Source organism: Eumetopias jubatus, unplaced genomic scaffold (assembly GCF_037043125.1).
Source record: "Eumetopias jubatus isolate StellerSeaLion01/CBP00866 unplaced genomic scaffold, mEumJub1_p1.0 scaffold_7, whole genome shotgun sequence".
Taxonomy (NCBI): Eukaryota; Metazoa; Chordata; class Mammalia; order Carnivora; family Otariidae; genus Eumetopias; species Eumetopias jubatus.
Window position 1 is genome coordinate 12,502,284 of NW_028274813.1, and position 20,554 is coordinate 12,522,837.

Genomic DNA, 20,554 nt, shown 5'->3' on the forward strand with positions numbered 1-20,554 from the left:
GGAAACTGGCGAAACAAGGGGAGTAATGTTGGCAAGATGGTAGAACAGGAATGTTCAGACCCTCCCTTTCCTCCAGAGACACCAGTTTAACAAGATGCCAAGCAGAATACCTTTGTAAGAACTCTGGAATCCATTTGAGAAACTACAGCATCCAGACCAACCTAAAGCCGAAGAGATTCCAACAAAAGGGGTAGGAAAACTTGCAGCATTTTCCATAACCATCCACACTTCTCCTCCTATATGACTTAATGCAGCACAACTTGGAGGAAACCTCCCCCACCAGGGATCCTCCCTCAGGATAGAAACAAAATAATTAACTGAGCGTCCAACATTCTGGCCGGTCGGGGTAATCTGTTTCATCTGACTCAGAGCACTGATGGAACTGGCAGCATTGTTGAGAATCTGTTGAAAACAGTTATGATCACTGTAGCACTTCAGAGCTGCAGTTCTACACCCACATGCCAGGGGCAGCAAGAGCTTATGGGTGTCTGAAAGGAGAGGGATAAACTGCTTAGGCAATTTGAGACAACTAAAAACACAGCACAAGCCAGAGAAAATGCATCCTTATAAGAGATTTCAGAAGTCCTAGAACCTCTAGCTGGTCTGATTGGTAAGGGTCTGCATGAAGCCAGTCCATAAACTCTGGGAGAAGTGGTTGTGTAATCAAATGCCCACATCTCAAAATAATAGCATGACAAGGCATGCCAAAGAAACAGGGAAACATGGCCCAATCAAAGGAAGAGAATAAATCCCTAGAGAATGACCCTAAAGAAATGTAGACCTACGAGCTGCCCGACAAAAAGATGCTCAATGAGCTAGAAGACAACACAGATAGAACACTAAAAGAAATCTAGAAAATAATGAACAAATGGAGAATATCAAAAAGAGAAACTATAAAAAGGTCAAGCAGAAGTTCTGGGCCTGAAACATGGAATAACTGAACTGAAATACTCACTAGAGGAGTTGAACAGCAGACGTGATCAAGCAGAAGAATCAGCAAACTTTGGGGAGAGGCTGTTTGAAATCACCAAATCAGAGAACAAAAAGCAAAAAGAATGAAGAAAAGTGAAGAAAGCCTCAGGGATTTATAGGGACTATCAAACAGACATATCAATGCAATATGGGAGTTACAGAAGTAGAGAGAGAAAAAGGGGCAGAGAGTGCTTATTTAAAGAAATAATGGCTGGAATTTCCCAAATCTGAGGAAAGAAATGGGCACACAGATTAAGAAGCTTAAAGAATTCCAATCACAATAAATCAAAAAGACTAACACTGAGACACATAATCAAAATGTCAAAAGTCAAAGACAAAGAGAGAATCTTGAAAGAAATGAGAGGAAAGTGACTCACTCCATACAAGAGAACTTCCATAAGATTATGTTCTGGGGGGACCAAAAAAAAAAATGCTGAAGAGAGTCCTTCAAGGTGAAAATAAAGGATATCAGACAGCAACATGAAGTCCCATGAAAATAAAAAGTTTTCCAATAATGTAAATACATGGACAAGTTTAGCATTTTGTATTAATGTAATTATGGTGCATAAATTCACTTTTAATTCTTGTATAGAATTTAAATGAGAAGATAACTTTTAAAAACCAAAAATCTATGTTAATGACTATATAAAATAAAAAGATGTAATTTGTTCATCAGGAACACAAAGTGGGGAGGTAGAGCTGTGTAAGAGGAGATTTTGCATGCAATGAAGTTAAGTTGTTATCAGATTTAAAAGAATGTTATAACTTTAAAATGTTTTATGTAATTGCAATGATTACCACGAAGAAAATATATTTAGGATATATGCACAAGAAAATAAGGGAATCAAAGAATGTCACTACAAATGATCAATGAAATGTTAAGGAAAGCAGTAAGAAGGGAAAGGAGGAGGGACAGAAAGCTACAAGACACAAAAAACACCAATAAACAAAATGACAATAGTAAATCCTTCCATATCAGTAATTACTTTAGATGCATATAGATTAAATTCCCCGATCAAAAGACAAAAATAAGTTGAATGCATAAAAACAAACAACAACAACAACAACAAACCCAGGATGCAACCATATGCTGTCTACAAGAAATTCGCTTTAGATCTAAGCACACACATAAGCTGAAAGTGAAAAGATTGAAAAAAAAAAATTCCGTGCACATGGTAACCAAAAGAGAACAGGGCTGGCTATATTAATGTCATACAGAATAAACTGTAAGTCACAAAGTGTTATAAGAGACAAGGTCATTATATAATAATAAAAGGTCAATTCACCAAGAAGATATAACAATTAAAATTGTCCATGCACCAAGCATCAGAGTTAATACATGAAGCAAACTTTAAAAGAACTGAAGGGAGAAACAGAAACAGAACAGTTGGGGCCTTCAATACCCCACTTTCAATAATGGATAGAAAAACCAGACAGAAGATAAATAAGGACATAGAAGACATGAACCACATTGTCGGCCAATTAGACCTAACAGACATAATCAGATGACTCCACTCAACAACAGCAGAATATAAATGCTTCTCAAATACACACAGAGCATTCTTTAGGACAGAACATAAGCGAGGCCACCAAACAAGTCTCAACGCATTTAAAGTGACTAAAATTATGAAAAATGTCTTTTCTAATTGCAATGGAATGAAACTAGAAATCGATAGCAGAAAGAAAACTGGAAAATCCGCAAGTATATGGAAATTAATCAATACATTTTTAAACAACCAATGAGTCAAAGAAGTAGTCAGAAGGGAAACTCGGGCACGTGTTGTGATGAGCACTGGGTAGTATATGCAACTAATGAATCATTGAACACTACATCTAAAACTAATGATGTACTATACAGTGGCCAACAACATAATAAAAAAGAAGAAGGGAAACTAGAACATATCTTAAGAAAAATAAAATGAAACCAAAACACACCAAATTTATGGGATGCAGCAATAATGATACTAATAGGGAAGTTTATAGCTATAAACCCACAGGTTAATAAGGAAGAAAAATCTCAAATCAACAACCTAACTTTACAATTTAGGGAACTATAGAAAGAAGAAATCAAACCCAAAGTTAGCACATGGAAGGAAATAATAAAGACTAGAGCAGAGATAAATGCAATAGAGAATACAAAAATAATAGAAAAAAATCATTGAACTAAGAGCTGGTTCTTTGAAAGTTCAACAAAATTGATAAACCCTTAGCTATAGTCACTAAGAAAAAAAGAAGAGTCAACTAAAATAAAAAATTAAAGATGAGACATTACAACTGATACCACGGAAATAAGGATTATGAGATTATGAAAAATTATATGCTAGCACACTGGATAACCTAGAAGAAATGGATAATTTCCTAGAAACCCATAACCTACCAATAGTAAATCATGAGGAAATAGAAAATCTGAACAGACCAAAAACTAGTTACAAGATTGAATAAGGGATTAATATGCAGTATATATAGAGAACTTCTACAACTCAGCAATAAAAAAACCAAGCAATCTGATTAATAAATTGGCAGAGGACTTGAATAGAAATTTGAGTAATCAAATACCTCCCAACAAAGGAAATCCCAAGACCAAATGGCTTTATTGATTGAATTGTTCTAAATATTTAAAGAATTAACACCAATCCTCCTCAAACTCTTACCAAAAAATTGAAGAAGGATCATTTTCAGGGTCACTCTCTGAGGCCGGTGTTACCCTAATACCAAAGCCAGATAAGTACACTATAAGAAAAGAAAACTAGAAATCAATATCCCCAAAGAACATTCATGCAAATGTCTTCAACATAATACTAGCAAACTGAATTAAAGAGTGCATTAAAAGGATTATATATACCATGAGCAAATAGGATTTAATTCTGGAATGCAAGGGTCGTTCAACATATGAAAATTAGTAAATATAATACACCACATTAACAGAAGGAAAATGGAAACCCACACAATCATCTGAACATGAGATGTTGACAAGGATATGGATCAATCAGATCTCTTATCCATTGCTGATGGGAGAGTAAATTACTAGCAACTATTTTAGAAAGCAATTTGGCATTATTATCTTGTAAATTACAATGGTTGCATATGCTACGACTCACCAATTTCGCTTTTTTTGGCAAGGGAAACACATATATGAGGAAAAATCGTAAAATTTTCATCATAGCACTGTTAGTAATAGCATTAAATAACTGAAAATAGTCCAGATGACCATGAATAGGAGAATGAATAAATAAATTGCAGTTCATTCACATAATGAACTATTTTACAGCAATATAAAAGCAAATGAACTGAGCTATATGCAACAAGTATGAATATAAGTAAATAATGTTGAGAGGAGGAAAAGTAAGTTTTAGAAGACAATATATGGATGGTATCTTTTTATAAAGAGCAAAAAGGAAATTTAAGCAATATATTACTTAAACATGCATACATATATATTGCTAAAACTAAAAAAAATTGTGAAAACACAAATTTCATTTCAGAATATAGGATATCTCCAAGGGAAGATGCAGGATGATAGGAATGGAGAGAAAGAAGAAAAAGCAAAGTACTAGCAACATGCTAATTCTTGGGTTAGAATGTCAGTTCACACATGTTCATTATGAAATAACATAAGAAAAATAAAAGTGAGCTGTACATGGATCAATAATTTAAAATTGAAAAAATGCAATGAGATGCCATTGTTTTCATTCAGGTAATCAGTAAAAATTAAAAGTAAATTTTTGATGATATCAAGTATTTGTGAGGTTTGGGAATACACTGCTAATGGGAATATAAAGTGGTTCAGGGAAATTGAAAAGCATTTTAGCATTTCTATTAAAATTATACAAATATGCATAGCCTCTAACTCAGCAACTCAATTTTTCAGTATCTGCTCTAGAGATACACTTCAACATTAGTACAGAGAGACAGGTGAGTGAATGCTCCTTGCAGGATTGTCTATAACAGTGAGCATTTTGATACAACGTTTAGGTGTCCATTAGTAGGAAAATAGAGTATCTTCAGTATGGTATATCCATAATATTGGATACTATGTGGCAAAATAGAAGAATGTGGAGATCTCCATGAGCTAATATAAAATGATCTGAGATATGTTTGTTGAGTGGCAAATGTAACTTATAGAACAATAGGTACAGTATGATAACATTTTGAATGTATTGGTCCAAGTACCTTCCCTCACCCACCCACCCACCACCATGCTCACTAGTAACATTTGCAGGAGCCAAAGCCAAAGTAAAATTGGAGGCTCCCATATCTTGGAGTATGGATTGTGCTATGTCAGCAATGAGCACTAATTTCTGAGTGATAGAAGTCTCCATGTGTTGTTCAGTACATTTTCTCTGTAATAATGCATGCCCTAAACATGCAATCCCGTGCAAGGTTAAAGATAGTCTAAAGTGCTAGTATGGCAACCAGATATAGAAAGACATAGTTATAGAAAAAAATATATATATATATATAAATGTAGAAATTTTAAAATATAAAACAGTGGTTACCTCTGGGACAGAGGAGACCACAATTATATAACATAAGGTTTAAAAAAAAAGGAAAATTATTTGGATGGTGGTCAAAGAGACTTCAGCTGCATTTACAATGTTTTAAATTTAAGAAAACCCTATTGTCAGGTATAACTTGTCATTAAAATTAATTTTTAAAAAGAACTTTAAAAACCTGAAATCTTCATCTGAATAAGACTTAGGCCATTAAAAGAGGTACCAAGCAAGCAGGATTCATCCAATACAGGATCTGATTTATCTTCAAGCAACTCTTAACTGAAAGTTGAGGGAATAGAGAAACTTACGTGGTAGAGGATATTTGAAGATTTACTAAGGTCCCAGGACACCCACTCTTGCAAGCGTCAATGGGCTCATTGTTCACATACATGTTTTCCAGATGCCTGGAACATAAAGTCTTATGTCAGTATGAGGTAAGCTGTCTCCTTCATATCCAAGTACACCCAGCACTTCATCCTTTTATGACCAAGGGGACCCCACTTGGGAGATGATTGGATAACTTCATTCTTTTACACATTCACCATGCACACTGTGTTGACCTGAGACTCTGCCACATACACTGTCATCCGAACTCTAGGAAGGAACTAGAGAGTGTTGACCAAGTGGGTAAGGAGTCTGTATGTGCGTGCGTGCATGTGATGGATGTGGGAGTATGAGAAAGGCCATGCTGTCTGACTTTCCTTATGTAGGAAGATCAGGCTGATAGGTTAATGCTGACAGAGGGCAGCCTCTTGAGAGGTATTATCTTTTCATTCCCTTAGGTATGGCTTTCAGTCGACGGCGGCAACACCTTCGAATTATTGGCTGATTTTCATGATGATATCATAAAGAATACTTACCATAGTTTTTATACTTCAGATATTACTTTTGTTTCCCAAAGTGGAAATGTTTACTTGACAAAGGCAGGTGAGAAATTCACTTTTATTGGTGTAAGAACTACATGTGAGCCAGGGATTAGAACATAGATGAAAAAAAACTGCCATACTAATCAACTAATCTTAAAGTCTCAAACCTATTAGAGGTAACAGGTGTTTAAAAATTATTTTCATCGTGGTAAGATACGCATAAGATAAAGCTGACCATCCTACTCATTTTTAAGTATACAGTTTGGTGGTATTAAATACGTTCAAAATTTCTGCAGCCATCAGCACCATCCATCTCCAGAATGCTTTCTATCTTGTAAAACTGAAACTCTATAGCCCTTAAAAAATAAATCCTCATGGGGGCTCCTAGGTGGTACAGCCAGTTGGGTGACTGACTCTTGGTTTAGGCTCAGGTCATGACCTCAGGGTTGTGAGACCGAGCCCCCTGTCAGGCTCCGTGCTCAGCACAGAGTCTGCTTAAGAATCTCTTCTCCCTTTACCCCTCTGCCCACCCCCGCACATGCTCTCACTTGCGCGTGCACATGCTCTCACTCTCAAATAAATAAATCTTTAAAAAATAAAATTAAAATAATAAATCCTCATTTTCTGCCTTTCCACAGCCCGAGCAACCACCATTCTATTTTCTGTCTCTACGATTTTGATTACTCTAGGTACCTCATATAAGTGGAATCATATGGTATTTGTCCTTTTGTGACTGGGTTATTTCACTTAGCAGAATGTTCTCAAGGTATAACCATGTTGTAGCATGTATCAGAATTTCCTTCATTTGTAAGGCTAAATAATATCCCATTGTGTGTGTGTGTATATATATATGTATATATATATACATATATATATATGACATTTTGCTTATCTATTCATCCAACAAGGGACATTTGTGTCACTTTCATGTTTTAGCTATTTTGAATAGCACTGCTATGAACATAGGTGTACAAATATCCCTTTGAAAGCCTGCTTTCAACTCTTTTGGGTATATACCCAGAAGTGGAATTGCTGCATGGTAATTCTGTTTTTAACTTTTTAGACCTTACAATTCTCTTTTCCACAGTAGCTGTACCATTTTACATTCCCACTGCCAGTATAAGAGAGTTTAAATTTCTCTGCATCCTTGCCAACACTTGTTATTTTCAGTTTTGTTTTTGTTTTTCTTTTGATAGTGGTCATCCTAATGGATGTGAAGTAGTGTCTCTTAGTTTTGATTTGCATTTTCCTAATGATTGAGCATCTTTTCTTGTGTTTATTGGCCATTTGTATATCTTCTTTTTTTTTTAATTTTTTTATTGTTATGTTAATCACTATATTACATCATTAGTTTTTGGTGCAGTGTTCCATGATTCATTGTTTGTTCATAAAACCCAGTGCTCCATGCAGAACGTGCCCTCCTCAATACCCATCACCAGGCTAACCCATCCCCCTACCCCCCTCCCCTCTAGAACCCTCAGTTTGTTTTTCAGAGTCCATCATCTCTCATGGTTCGTCTCCCCCTCTGACATACTCCCCTTTTCTTCCTCTCCTGTTATCTTCTTCTTTTTCTTTTTTCTTAAAATATGTTGCGTTATTTGTTTCAGAAGTACAGAACTGTGATTCAATAGTCTTGCACAATTCACAGCGCTCACCGTAGCACATACCCTCCCCAATGTCTATCACCCAGCCACCCCATCCCTCCCACCCCCAACCACTCCAGTAACACTCAGTTTCTTTCCTGAGATTAAGAATTCCTCATATCAGTGAGGTCATGTGATACATGTCTTTCTCTGATTGACTTATTTCACTCAGCATAACACCCTCCAGTTCCATCCACGTCGTTGCAAATGGCAAGATCTCATTCCTTTTGATGGCTGCATAATATTCCATTGTGTATATATACCACCTCTTCTTTATCCATTCATCTGTCGATGGGCATCTTGGCTCTTTCCACAGTTTGGCTATGGTGGACATTGCTGCTATAAACATTGGGGTACACGTACCCCTTCGGGTCCCTACATTTGTATCTTTGTGGTAAATACCCAGTAGTGCAATTGCTGGATCGAACGGTAGCTCTAATTTCAACTGTTTGAGGAACCTCCATACTGTTTTCCAGAGTGGTTGCGCCAGCTTGCATTCCCACCAACAGTGTAGGAGGGTTCCCCTTTCTCCGCATCCCCGCCAACATCTGTCGTTCCCTGACTTGTTAATTTTAGCCATTCTGATGGGTGTGAGGTGGTATCTCATTGAGGTTTTGATTTGGATTTCCCTGATGCCGAGCGATGTTGAGCACTTTTTCATGTGCCTGTTGGCCATTTGGATGTCTTCTTTGGAGAAATGTCTGTTCATGTCTTCTGCCCATTTCTTGATTGGATTATTTGTTCTTTGGGTGTTGAGTTTGATAAGTTCTTTATAGATTTTGGATACTAGCCCTTTATCTGATATGTCATTTGCAAATATTTTCTCCCATTCTGTCGGTTGTCTTTTGGTTTTGTGGACTGTTTCTTTTGCTGTGCAAAAGCTTTTTATCTTGATGAAATCCCAATAGTTCATTTTTGTCCTGGCTTCCCGTGCCTTTGGCGATGTTTCTAGGAAGAAGTTGCTGCGGCTAAGGTCGAAAAGGTTGCTACCTGTGTTCTCCTTTAGGATTTTGATGGACTCCTGTCTCACGTTTAGGTCTTTCAACCATTTGGAGTCTATTTTTGTGTGTGGTGTAAGGAAATGGTCCAGTTTCATTCTTCTGCATGTGGCTGTCCAATTTTCCCAACACCATTTGTTGAAGAGACTGTCTCTTTTCCATTGGACATTCTTTCCTGCTTTGTCAAAGATAAGTTGACCATAGAGTTGAGGGTCCATTTCTGGGCTCTCGATTCTATTCCATTGATCGATGTGTCTGTTTTTGTGCCAGTACCATACTGTCTTGATGATGACAGCTTTGTAATAGAGCTGGAAGTCCGGAACTGTGATGCCGCCAGCTTTGCTTTTCTTTTTCAGTATTCCTCTGGCTATTCTGGGTCTCTTCTGGTTCCATACAAATTTTAGGATTATTTGTTCCATTTCTTTGAAAAAAGTGGATGGTATTTTGATGGGGATTGCATTGAATGTGTAGATTGCTCTAGGCAGCATTGACATCTTCACAATGTTGGTTCTCCCAATCCATGAGCATGGAACGTTTTTCCATTTCTTTGTGTCTTCTTCAATTTCTTTCATGAGTATTTTATAGTTTTCTGAGTACAGATCCTTTGCCTCTTTGGTTAGGTTTATTCCTAGGTATCTAATGATTTTGGGTGCAATTGTAAATGGGATCGACTCCTTGATTTGTCTCTCTTCTGTCTTGTTGTTGGTGTATAGGAATGCCACTGATTTCTGTGCATTGATTTTATATCCTGCCACTTTACTGAATTCCTGTATGAGTTCTAGCAGTTTTGGGGTGGAGTCTTTTGGGTTTTCCACATACAGTATCATATCATCTGCAAAGAGTGAGAGTTTGACTTCCTCTTTGCCGATTTGGATGCCTTTGATTTCTTTTTGTTGTCTGATTGCTGTGGCTAGGACTTCTAATACTATGTTGAATAGCAGTGGTGAGAGTGGACATCCCTGCCGCGTTCCTGACCTTAGGGGAAAAGCTCTCAGCCTTTCCCCATTGAGAATGATATTCGCTGTAGGTTTTTCATAGATGGCTTTTATGATATTGAGGTATGTACCCTCTATCCCTATACTCTGAAGAGTTTTGATCAAGAAAGGATGCTGTCCTTTGTCAAATGCTTTTTCTGCATCTATTGAGAGGATCATATGATTCTTGTTCTTTCTTTTGTTAATGTATTGTATCACGTTGATTGATTTGCAGATGTTGAACCAGCCTTGCAGCCCAGGGATAAATCCCACTTGGTCGTGGTGAATAATCCTTTTAATGTACTGTTGGATCCTATTGGCTAGTATTTTGATGAGAATTTTTGCATCCATGTTCATCAAGGATATTGGTCTGTAATTCTCTTTTTTGATGGGGTCTTTGTCTGGTTTTGGGATCAAGGTAATGCTGGCCTCATAAAATGAGTTTGGAAGTTTCCCTTCCATTTCTATTTTTTGGAACAGTTTCAGGAGAATAGGTATTAATTCTTCTTGAAATGTCTGATAGAATTCCCCTGGGAAGCCATCTGGCCCTGGGCTTTTGTTTCTTGGGAGATTTTTGATGACTGTTTCAATTTCCTTAGTGGTTATAGGTCTGTTCAGGTTTTCTATTTCTTCCTGGTTCAATTTTGGTAGTTGATACATCTCTAGGAATGCACCCATTTCTTCCAGGTTATCTAATTTGCTGGCATAGAGTTGCTCATAATATGTTCTTATAATTGTTTGTATTTCTTTGGTGTTGGTTGTGATCTCTCCTCTTTCATTCATGATTTTGTTGATTTGGGTCATTTCTCTTTTCTTTTTGATCAGTCTGGCCAGGGGTTTATCAATCTTGTTAATTCTTTCAAAGAACCAGCTCCTAGTTTCGTTGATCTGTTCTACTGTTCTTTTGGTTTCTAGTTCATTGATTTCTGCTCTGATCTTTATGATTTCTCTTCTCCTGCTGGGTTTAGGCTTTATTTGCTGTTCTTTCTCCAGCTCCTTTAGGTGTAGGGTTAGGTTGTGTATTTGAGACCTTTCTTGTTTCTTGAGAAAGGCTTGTATTGCTATATACTTTCCTCTCAGGACTGCCTTTGCTGTATCCCAAAGATTTTGAACAGTTGTGTTTTCATTTTCATTGGTTTCCATGAATTTTTTTAATTCTTCTTTAATTTCTTGGTTGACCCATTCATTCTTTAGTAGGATGCTCTTTAGCCTCCATGTATTTGAGTTCTTTCCGACTTTCCTCTTGTGGTTGAGTTCTAGTTTCAAAGCATTGTGGTCTGAAAATATGCAGGGAATGATCCCAATCTTTTGGTACCGACTGAGACCTGATTTGTGACCTAGGATGTGATCAATTCTGGAGAATGTTCCATGGGCACTAGAGAAGAATGTGTATTCCTTTGCTTTGGGATGGAATGTTCTGAATATGTCTGTGAAGTCCATTTGGTCCAGTGTGTCATTTAAAGTCTTTATTTCCTTGTTGATCTTTTGCTTAGATGATCTGTCCATTTCAGTCAGAGGGGTGTTAAAGTCCCCCACTATTATTGTATTGTTGTCAATGTGTTTCTTTGCTTTTGTTATTAATTGCCTTATATAATTGGCTGCTCCCATGTTCGGGGCATAGATATTTACAATTGTTAGATCTTCTTGTTGGATAGACCCTTTAAGTAGGATATAGTGTCCTTCCTCATCTCTTATTACAGTCTTTGTTTTAAAATCTAGTTTGTCTGATATAAGGATTGCCACCCCAGCTTTCTTTTGGTGTCCATTAGCATGGTAAATGGTTTTCCACCCCCTCACTTTCAATCTGGGAGTGTCTTTGGGTCTAAAATGAGTCTCTTGCAGACAGCATATTGATGGGTCTTGTTTTTTAATCCAATCTGATAGCCTGTGTCTTTTGATTGGGGCATTTAGCCCATTTACATTCAGGGTAACTATTGAAAGGTATGAATTTAGTGCCATTGTATTACCTGTAAGGTGACTGTTAACTGTCTGTTGTCTGTGTTCGTTTCTGCTCTGTGCTGCTTTTAGGTTCTCTCTTTGCTTAGAGGACCCCTCTCAATATTTCTTGGAGGGCTGGTTTCGTGTTTGCAAATTCCTTTAGTTTTTGTTTGTTCTGGAAGCTTTTTATCTCTCCTTCTATTTTCAATGATAGCCTAGCTGGATATAGTATTCTTGGCTGCATATTTTTCTCGTTTAGTGCTCTGAAGATATCTTGCAGTCCTTTCTGGCCTGCCAGGTCTCTGTGGATAGGTCTGTTGCCAATCTAATGTTTCTACCATTGTAGGTTACATATCTCTTCTCCCGAGCTGCTTTCAGGATTTTCTCTTTGTCTCTGAGACTCGTAAGTTTTACTATTAGATGTCGGGGTGTTGACCTATTATTATTGATTTTGAGAGGGGTTCTCTGTGCCTCCTGGATTTTAATGCCTGTTTCCTTCCTCACATTAGGGAAGTTCTCTGCTATTATTTGCTCCAATATACCTTCTGCCCCTCTCTCTCTTCTTCTTCTGGGATCCCAATTATTCTAATGTTGTTTCGTCTTATCGTATCACTTATCTCTCGAATTCTGCCCTCATGATCCTGTAGTTGTTTCTCTCTCTTTTTCTCAGCCTCTTTATTTTCCATCATTTGGTCTTCTATATCGCTGATTCTCTCTTCTGCCTCATTTATCCTAGCATTTAGTGCACCCATTTTTGATTGCACCTCATCAATAGCCTTTTTGATTTCGATTTGGTTAGATTTTAGTTCTTTTATTTCTCCAGAAAGGGTTTCTCTAATAACTTCCACGCTTTTTTCAAGCCCAGCTAGTATCTTTAAAGTCATGATTCTGAACTCTAGGTCCGACATCGTACTAATGTCCATATTGAGTAGGTCCCTGGCTGACGGTACTACCTCTTGTTCTTTTTGCTGAGGTGATTTCTTTCGTCTTGTCATTTTGTCCAGAGGAGAATAGATGAATGAGAGAACAAAATGCTAACAGGTTTACAACGTCCCCAGCAAATATACTGTATACAAATCAGAAAAGACCTGAAACCAGGGGAAAAGAAAGGGAAAGAAAGAAAAAAGAAAGAGAAAAAGAAAAAAAAAAGATAAAAACAAAAACAAAACAATACAAAAAAGGCAGAATATGATCAAATATGATCAGGCTAGTGCATAGATCAGTGCCACACACTAGATTTTGGGCGTATTTTGGTCTGTTAGAAAAAAGTGCCTCCTAAAATTTTAAAGGAAGAAAGACATATGTACAAAATAAGGGTTGATACAATGAAGGGATGGAAGATGACTGTAAAGATGAAAATTATAAAAGATTTTATAAAAGGACTTGGTAAGATAAGTTGTTTGAAAAAAGAAAGAAGATTTAAGAAAAAAAAAAAAAAGGAAAAAGGGAGAGAATGTGATCAGGCAGGAGACTAGAACAAAGCCATACACTAGTGATTTAGGGTATATTTTGATCTGTTAGAAGAAACTGTACCTCAAAATTTTAAAGAGAGAACAACTTATATATATATATGCCAAAAATAAGGGTAACTACTATGAAGGGATAAAATATGACTCTAAAAATGAAAAATAAAAAATGTTTTTTTTTTTTTTTAAAAAGGGATTTATAAGATGTTGGTTGAAAAAGGGAAAAATAAAAATAAAAAAAAAACAGTCAACAAAAATTAACTTTGATGAAATAATGAATCATGGTAAAAAAAAAAAAAAAAAAAACCATGAATCTATGTGCAGTATTCCCCTAGCGCTGGAGTTCTCCTATTCTCCTTGATCGATCAACTTGGTCTTGGCTTGCTGGCTGTTTGTGCTGATCTTCTGGGGGAGGGGCCTGTTGCTGTGGTTTCCAAATGTCTTTGCCGGAGGCGGAATTGCCCCGTCCTTGTCGGTCTGGGCTAAGGAAGCTGCTCCGGTTTGCTCTCAGGAGCTTTTGTTCCCTGCAAGCTCTCGGTACAGCTTTGGAGGACCAGGGCAGAAATGGTGGCCTCCCAATCTCCACCCGGAGGAGCTGAGAACTCGGGGCCCCGCTCCTCAGTGCGCCCCCAGAGAAAAGCAGTCACTTCCGTGTCCCTGGTCTCCGGCCGCACTCCGTGCTCACCCGGCCTGTGACCGAGCGTTGCTATCTCTGGCACCCGACCCCGCGCGGAGTCTCCAAACCCAGCAGATCCCTGCAGTGCGTTCCCGCACCGCTCCTCCCTGGGAAGGAAGGGGAGTCTCCCCGGATCTGCTGCTTGTTGGGTCCCTGCTGGGGGAGCCGTGCCCCGACTGGGCCGCAGATCACAGTTTATGGCCACCCCGAGCTGAGAGCCCGCGCCTCGGCTCCGTCTCTGCAGCCGGCTTCCCCGCTCCGATCCCTGGGAGCTCTGCCGCACTCAGGCACCCCCGGTCTCTCTGTGACCCCAAGGGTCCTGAGACCACACTGTCCCGGGAGGATTCCACCCCCCGCTTAGCCACTGCAGCGACGTCCCTCCGCGGAGCCGACTTCTAAAAGGTCCGATTTTGTGCTCCGCGGCTCTAGCACTTGCCAGAAGCGGCCGACGGAGGCCCCCTCCCCCGCCGTCTATCCTCCTGAATATCGCCTCGGATTCACTTCTCCGCACGCCCTACCTTCCAGTAAGTGGTCGCTTCTCTGTTCAGAGAGCTGTTGCTACTCTCCTCTTCGATCTCCTGTTGAGTTCGTAGGTGTTCAGAATGGTTTGATCCCTATTCAGCTGAATTCCTGAGACCAGATGAAATCTAGGCCTCCTACTCCTCCGCCATCTTGCTCCGCCTCCCATTTGTATATCTTCTTAGCAGAAATTTCTATTCAGGTCCTTTGCCAATTTATTAATCAGATTGCTTGTTTTTTTAATCGCTAAGTTAAAGAAGTTCTCTGTATACTCTGCATATTAATCCTTTATCAAACATTTGCAAATATTTTTTCCCCTTCTGTGGGTTGCCTTAAGTCTCCTTGGTTAAGTTAAATCCTATGTATTCTTTTGGATGGTATTATAAATGGAATTGTTTTCCTAATTTCCTTTTCTGATTATTCATTGTTAGTGTAATACAACTGATTTTTTTTGTGTTGATTTTATATTGTGCTACTTTGCTGAATTCATTTATTCTAATAATTTTTTTGTAGAATCATTAGGGTTTCCACGTATAGGATCATATCACTGTGAAGAGAGATCATTTTATTTCTTCCTTTGTGATTTGGATGCCTTTTATTTTTTCTTGCCTAATTGCTCTAGCTAAAACTTCCAGTACTATATTGAGTAGAAGTGGTAAAAAGCAGACATCCTTGCCTCATTCCTGATCTTAGAGGAAAAGTTTTCAGTCTTTCACCATTGAGTATAATGTTCACTGTGGATTTCTCATATATGGCTTTTATTATGTTGAGGTAATCTCCTTTTATTCCTAGTCTGTTAAATATTTTTTACCATGAAAATATCGGAACACAGATCCCCAGTATTTGGAGGATAGGGTCCTTTTTGCCCACCCTGGCTCCTGTAAACTGCCCCAGGAATGTGTGCACAGCCCTGCTGGGTGCCTTTAGTGGAAGATGGGTAGCTACCGCTAAGGGCTGAAATTAACCACAATTTACCGTCCAAGTCTTCCTCTGGAAGTTGCAAGCCTTCGATAGACTCCAGAATTCTAAAATAATTACATCAGATAGATTCTGCCAATGCAACTGTTGTCCAGGTGAGCAGACAGACTCCTGGTACTTCCTGCTCTACTGTCTTCCCAGTACCTTCCAAGGTGTGATGGAGCACTGGGATCTACAATAGTAGGATCCTATGAACAGCCCTAAAGAGCGGAACCCTGGATCATCATGCTATGTTCTCATTGACAATTTCTGTGATGTTTTACTTTCCCAAAAGACAATAATAGCTCCTACTTACCGAGCTGCATTCGTGCTTAACATGTTACAAATGTCATCTTGTTTAATATTCACAGCACTGGCTGAAGTAGGTAATACTAGCCTACTTTTACAAATTAAATTGATGCAACTGAAATCACACGACTTGTAAGAGGTGGTGTTGTGTAAATGATATATGGCTCTCCGTCTACTTTAATTCTGTGATTTCATTGATCAAGGGCTACATAGCTCCTCTCAGTTTATTTGTGCAGTAAAAGAAACCGCTCACATTCATTGACTTTCTTGACAGGTGCCCAATCTTTTCCAACTTGGTTGAATTTTGTTAATCAGTCTTGGAGCCTAGAATGATAAAAGAACATGGTTCTCCATTTATGTCTGTATCTCTATGATCTGCATTCTCATTTTATTTTGTTATCCAATTATTAGGTCTTTGAGGTCTTGTTTTGTTGAATCTATTAATTTATTAAGGTCCTTTGATGCAAAATACGGGGGAAAATTTACCTCCTCTTGGGATAGGCTTTGTCTCCACTGGATTCTTTATATATTTTTATGCTATTAGTACCTTCTTTGCCTTTTCTTTCCCCTTCCCCTCCGCTATTCCCCCACCTAACTGTTTACCCATTTTCCTTCTTCATGTCTTCTTTCTGTCCCTGCTCTTCCTTTCTTTTTCTCTAGTTCATCATTACAGTGTGTGCAGCACTGGTCAGACCTTCTATTTGCTCTAATGTAATGTAGGTGGATTATTCTTGAGACCTGTTTGCTTCCCCTCCTCAAGGTGGCACTTGAACCTGTTCTCTCAGTACAGTGCCTTGGAAGGTGATAGACCTGGCTACGCTCAAGAGGGCTTGATTTCTTTTCCTTTGAGTACCATCTTATCCACTGCCAACTTCTCTCCTGTTAGGAGCGTACTCCTGAGAGTCCTCAGGATTTTGTCGATTTAGCTTCCTTCTCTTATTATGACCTCAAAGGGCTGGGTGTAGAGTCGTGTGACCTGTTACATCAACATTTTCTCTTTCTTTCCTTAGTGCTTTCTTTTGTGTGTTTTGGCATATTGTTCTTTTGTTCTTTTTTGACTGTTGCTGGTGATTTTGGTTTTGTTTTTTGCTCCTTAATTTTGTGCTAAAATATACCTAAGCACAAAACTTAGCATTCTAACCATGTTTAAGTGTATAGTTCAGTGGCATCAAGTGGTGCAACCACCACCATCCATAACCCTCTTTCCCATCTTCCCAAACTAAAATTCTGTACCCACTAAACAATAACTCTCCATTCTTCCTTCCCCCCAGCCCCTCACAACTACTTTTGTCCCTATGAATTTGACTATTCTAGGAACCTCATATAAGTGGAATCATACATTTTTTTTGTCCTTTTGTGACTGGCTTATTTCACTTAGCATGTCTTCAAGTTTTATCCATGTTGTAGCAGGTATCAGTACTTCATTCCTTTTTGTGGTTGAATAACATTCCATTTCATGGATATGGCACATTTCGTTTATCCGGACATTTGGGTTGATGAGCGACGTTTAAACAGTTTTTAGCTCTTATGAATAATGGTTTTATGAACAATTTATGTTCAAATTTTTGTGTAGAAATATGCTTTCAGTTCCCTTGGGTATATACATAAGAGTCTAACTGCTGGGTCGTATGGTACCTCTGTGTTTAACATTTTGAGGAACTGCCAAACTGTGGCACCATTTTACATTCCCACCAGCAACATATGAGCATTATTTTTCCACATCCTTGCCCACACTTGTTATTGTCTGTCTTTTTTATTTTAGTTACCTGAGTGGATAAGAAATTGTATCTCATTGTGGTTTTGATTTGCATTTTACTAAGGACTAATGATGTTAAGCAACTTTCCATGTTAGTGGCCATTTGTACATTTGCTTTGGAGAAATGTCTGTTCAAATCCTATGCCCATTTTAAAATTGGGTTGTCTTTTTATTGTTGAGTTGTAAGAGTATTTTATATATTTTGGCTATTAGTCCCTCATCATATACATGATTTGGGTGTATTTTCTTTCATTGTGGGTTATTTTTTTTGACTTGCTGGATGGTGCCTTTTGATGCACAAACATTTTTAATTTTGATGAAGTCCAATTTATTTTTCCTTTTGTTGTTTATACTTTTGGTGTCCTATCTAAGGAACCATTCATGGCCTAATCCAAGGTCATGAAGATTTACTCCTCTGTTTTCTTCAAAGAGGATGATAATTTTCATACATATTTTTTTGGTCCGTTTTGTTAGGTATTCATAATACAATGAAGCTATCAATTGTGTAAAGAAATAAAGCTGAAATTCAGGAGCTTAACAGGCAAGGAGATCTACCTTCAGAAATACGGTCTCCCCAAACAATGCTCAAATAGCACTTTTGTAGATTATTGGGTAAATTTGGAATTTGGGCTAAACTTGGAGATATCTGATTAGGTCTAACCAGAGTATGAAAAACATTGTTTTCAAGACAAGAGTGAGGCTGGGTTTTGGTTGTTGTTGTTGTTGTTGTTGTTTTTAATATGTCAGCATTCTTGACTGTTTAGCTTCAAACTAGTTTCTTCTGGTCTCTGATATGATTTTAAACACGCTTTCTAAAGGTTTCTGATATGACTTCAAAAAGCAAGGTTTCCTTGACCTCAGTATTGTGTCCTCGACATCCACCAGCAGAATTCAGTGTTATCATCATAAAATCTCCTCATTGGTCCTTCCTTATTCAAGGATAAGAAGAAAACACCAAATTCTTACTCTGTTTCCCCAGGTCTTCACCACTGTGTTTATGTATTCTCTATTCTGTCAACAAAGCCTCTATTCAATTTCTATTAGTATCAGGTTCATCTTTTGGTGTATTTGCTGGAACACTTGCTGAGACAGTGAGCATTTAAGAATCTAATGATCAGCCATCATATGATTACAAAATAAACAAAAATGACTATGAGTGATATTAGGAGGGGTTGGAAAGTAGAGTGAGGTATGGAACATTTGCAGTATTCCAGAAAGCTCCCTCATGCTACTTTCTCATCAGTATACTTCCAAGGGTAGCCATTATTCTGACTTCTAATACCATAGATTAGTTTTATCTGGTTTTGAACCTCACATAAATACAGTTATGCAGTATACATATTCTTTTGTGTCTGACTTTTTTTTCAGTCAACATTATAACTGTGAGATTCCTCCATATTGATGCATGTGTTACCAATCTGTTCTTTTTCACTGCTGTGTAGCCTTGCGTTGTCTGAATACTATATTTATCTCTTCCACTCCTAGTAGGTATTTGAATTGTTTCAGTTTGGGGCTTACTATGGAGAAGCCATGGACATTTTTGTATTAGTCTTTTGCTGGACAGAGCTTTCACTTCTGTGTGGTGTATACCTAGGAATAGAACCGCTGCATCATAAAGTATATGTTTGTTTAGTTTTTTATGGAAAAAAAATTAAGTACTGTCAACATTTTCCCAAAGTGACTGTATCAAATGACTGCCCTACCAGCAATATGAAGGAATTCCAGTTGCTCCCCCTTCTCACCAGCACTTCATATTGTTAGTCTTTTATTTATTTACTTATTTTAAGATTTTATTTATGTATTTGACAGAGAGAGACACAGCGAGAGAGGGAACACAAGCAGGGGGAGTGGGAGAGGGAGAAGCAGGCTTCCCGCCGAGCAGGGAGCCCAACGCGGGGCTCGATCCCAGGACCCTGGGATCACGACCTGAGCCGAAGGCTGACGCTTAACGACTGAGCCACCTAGGCGCCCTCATATTGTTAGTCTTTTAAATAGTAAGCCATTTATTGTATGGTGACTAACATAATAAAATTAAATTAAGTTAAAAAATAAATAAATAGTAAGCCGTTGTGATGAGCATGTAATTGTACCCACTGCAGATTTAGTTTGCATGAGTAATGATGTTGAGCACATTTTCATATGTTCATTGGTCGATTTTCATCTTTTTTTTAGGTAAATTATCTCAAGTCTCTTTTTAATCAAGTTTTTAATGGAATGACTTTTTTAAATTGATTTCTCTGAGTTTTTAATGTATTATGGACATGAGTCCTCTTTTAGAAACGTAACTTGCAAACATCTTTGCCCAACCAATAGGCTGTCTTTTCTATTCTCTTTTTTTTAAAGATTTTTATTTATTTGACAGAGAGAGACACAGCGAGAGAGGGAACACAAGCAGGGGGAGTCAGGGAGGGAGAAGCGGGCTTCCCGCGGAGCAGGGAGCCCGACGCGGGGCTCCATCCCAGGACCCTGGGATCATGACCTGAGCCGAAGGCAGATGCTTAACGACTGAGCCACCCAGGCGCCTTTTTTTTTTTTAAGATTTTATTTATTTATTTATTAGAGAGAGAGCACAAGCAGGTGGAGAGGCAGAGGGAGAGGGAGGGAGAAGCAGACTCCCCGCGGAGCAGGGAGCCTGACGCGGGGCTCAATCCCAGGACCCCGGGGTCACGACCTGAGCCGAAGGCAGACGCTCAACAACTGAGCTGCCCAGGCGCCCCTGTCTTTTCTATTCTCTTTATGGTGTCCTGTGAGGGGCAAAACTATTAGTTTTTAAAAGTGCATTCTGTCAGTCTTCGCTTGTATGGTTAGCGCTTCTTTTATATCCTCTGAGAAGTCCTGGCTATCCCAAAGTTTTGAAGGCATTTTCCTGTTTTCTTCTAGAAGCTTGTTTTTAGATTTGTTATATAGGTCTGTGTGAAATTTGTTTTTGTGTGTGGTATGAAGTGAGGGTTCTTTTGTCCCCATATAGCTGGCGAATTTTCTACTGT

The 20,554-nt window shown here is 38.4% G+C and overlaps 1 protein-coding gene across 1 annotated transcript in view; it reads left to right on the plus strand.

The window, feature by feature from the left end:
- The window catches only part of CATSPERB (catsper channel auxiliary subunit beta), a 106,804-nt gene that overhangs the window by 40,043 nt on the left and 46,207 nt on the right, over positions 1-20,554 (plus strand). The window contains exon 14 of the mRNA XM_028102368.2: positions 6,248-6,392. Coding sequence (XP_027958169.1) covers positions 6,248-6,392 — 145 coding nt within the window. The remainder of the gene's footprint in view (positions 1-6,247; positions 6,393-20,554) is intronic.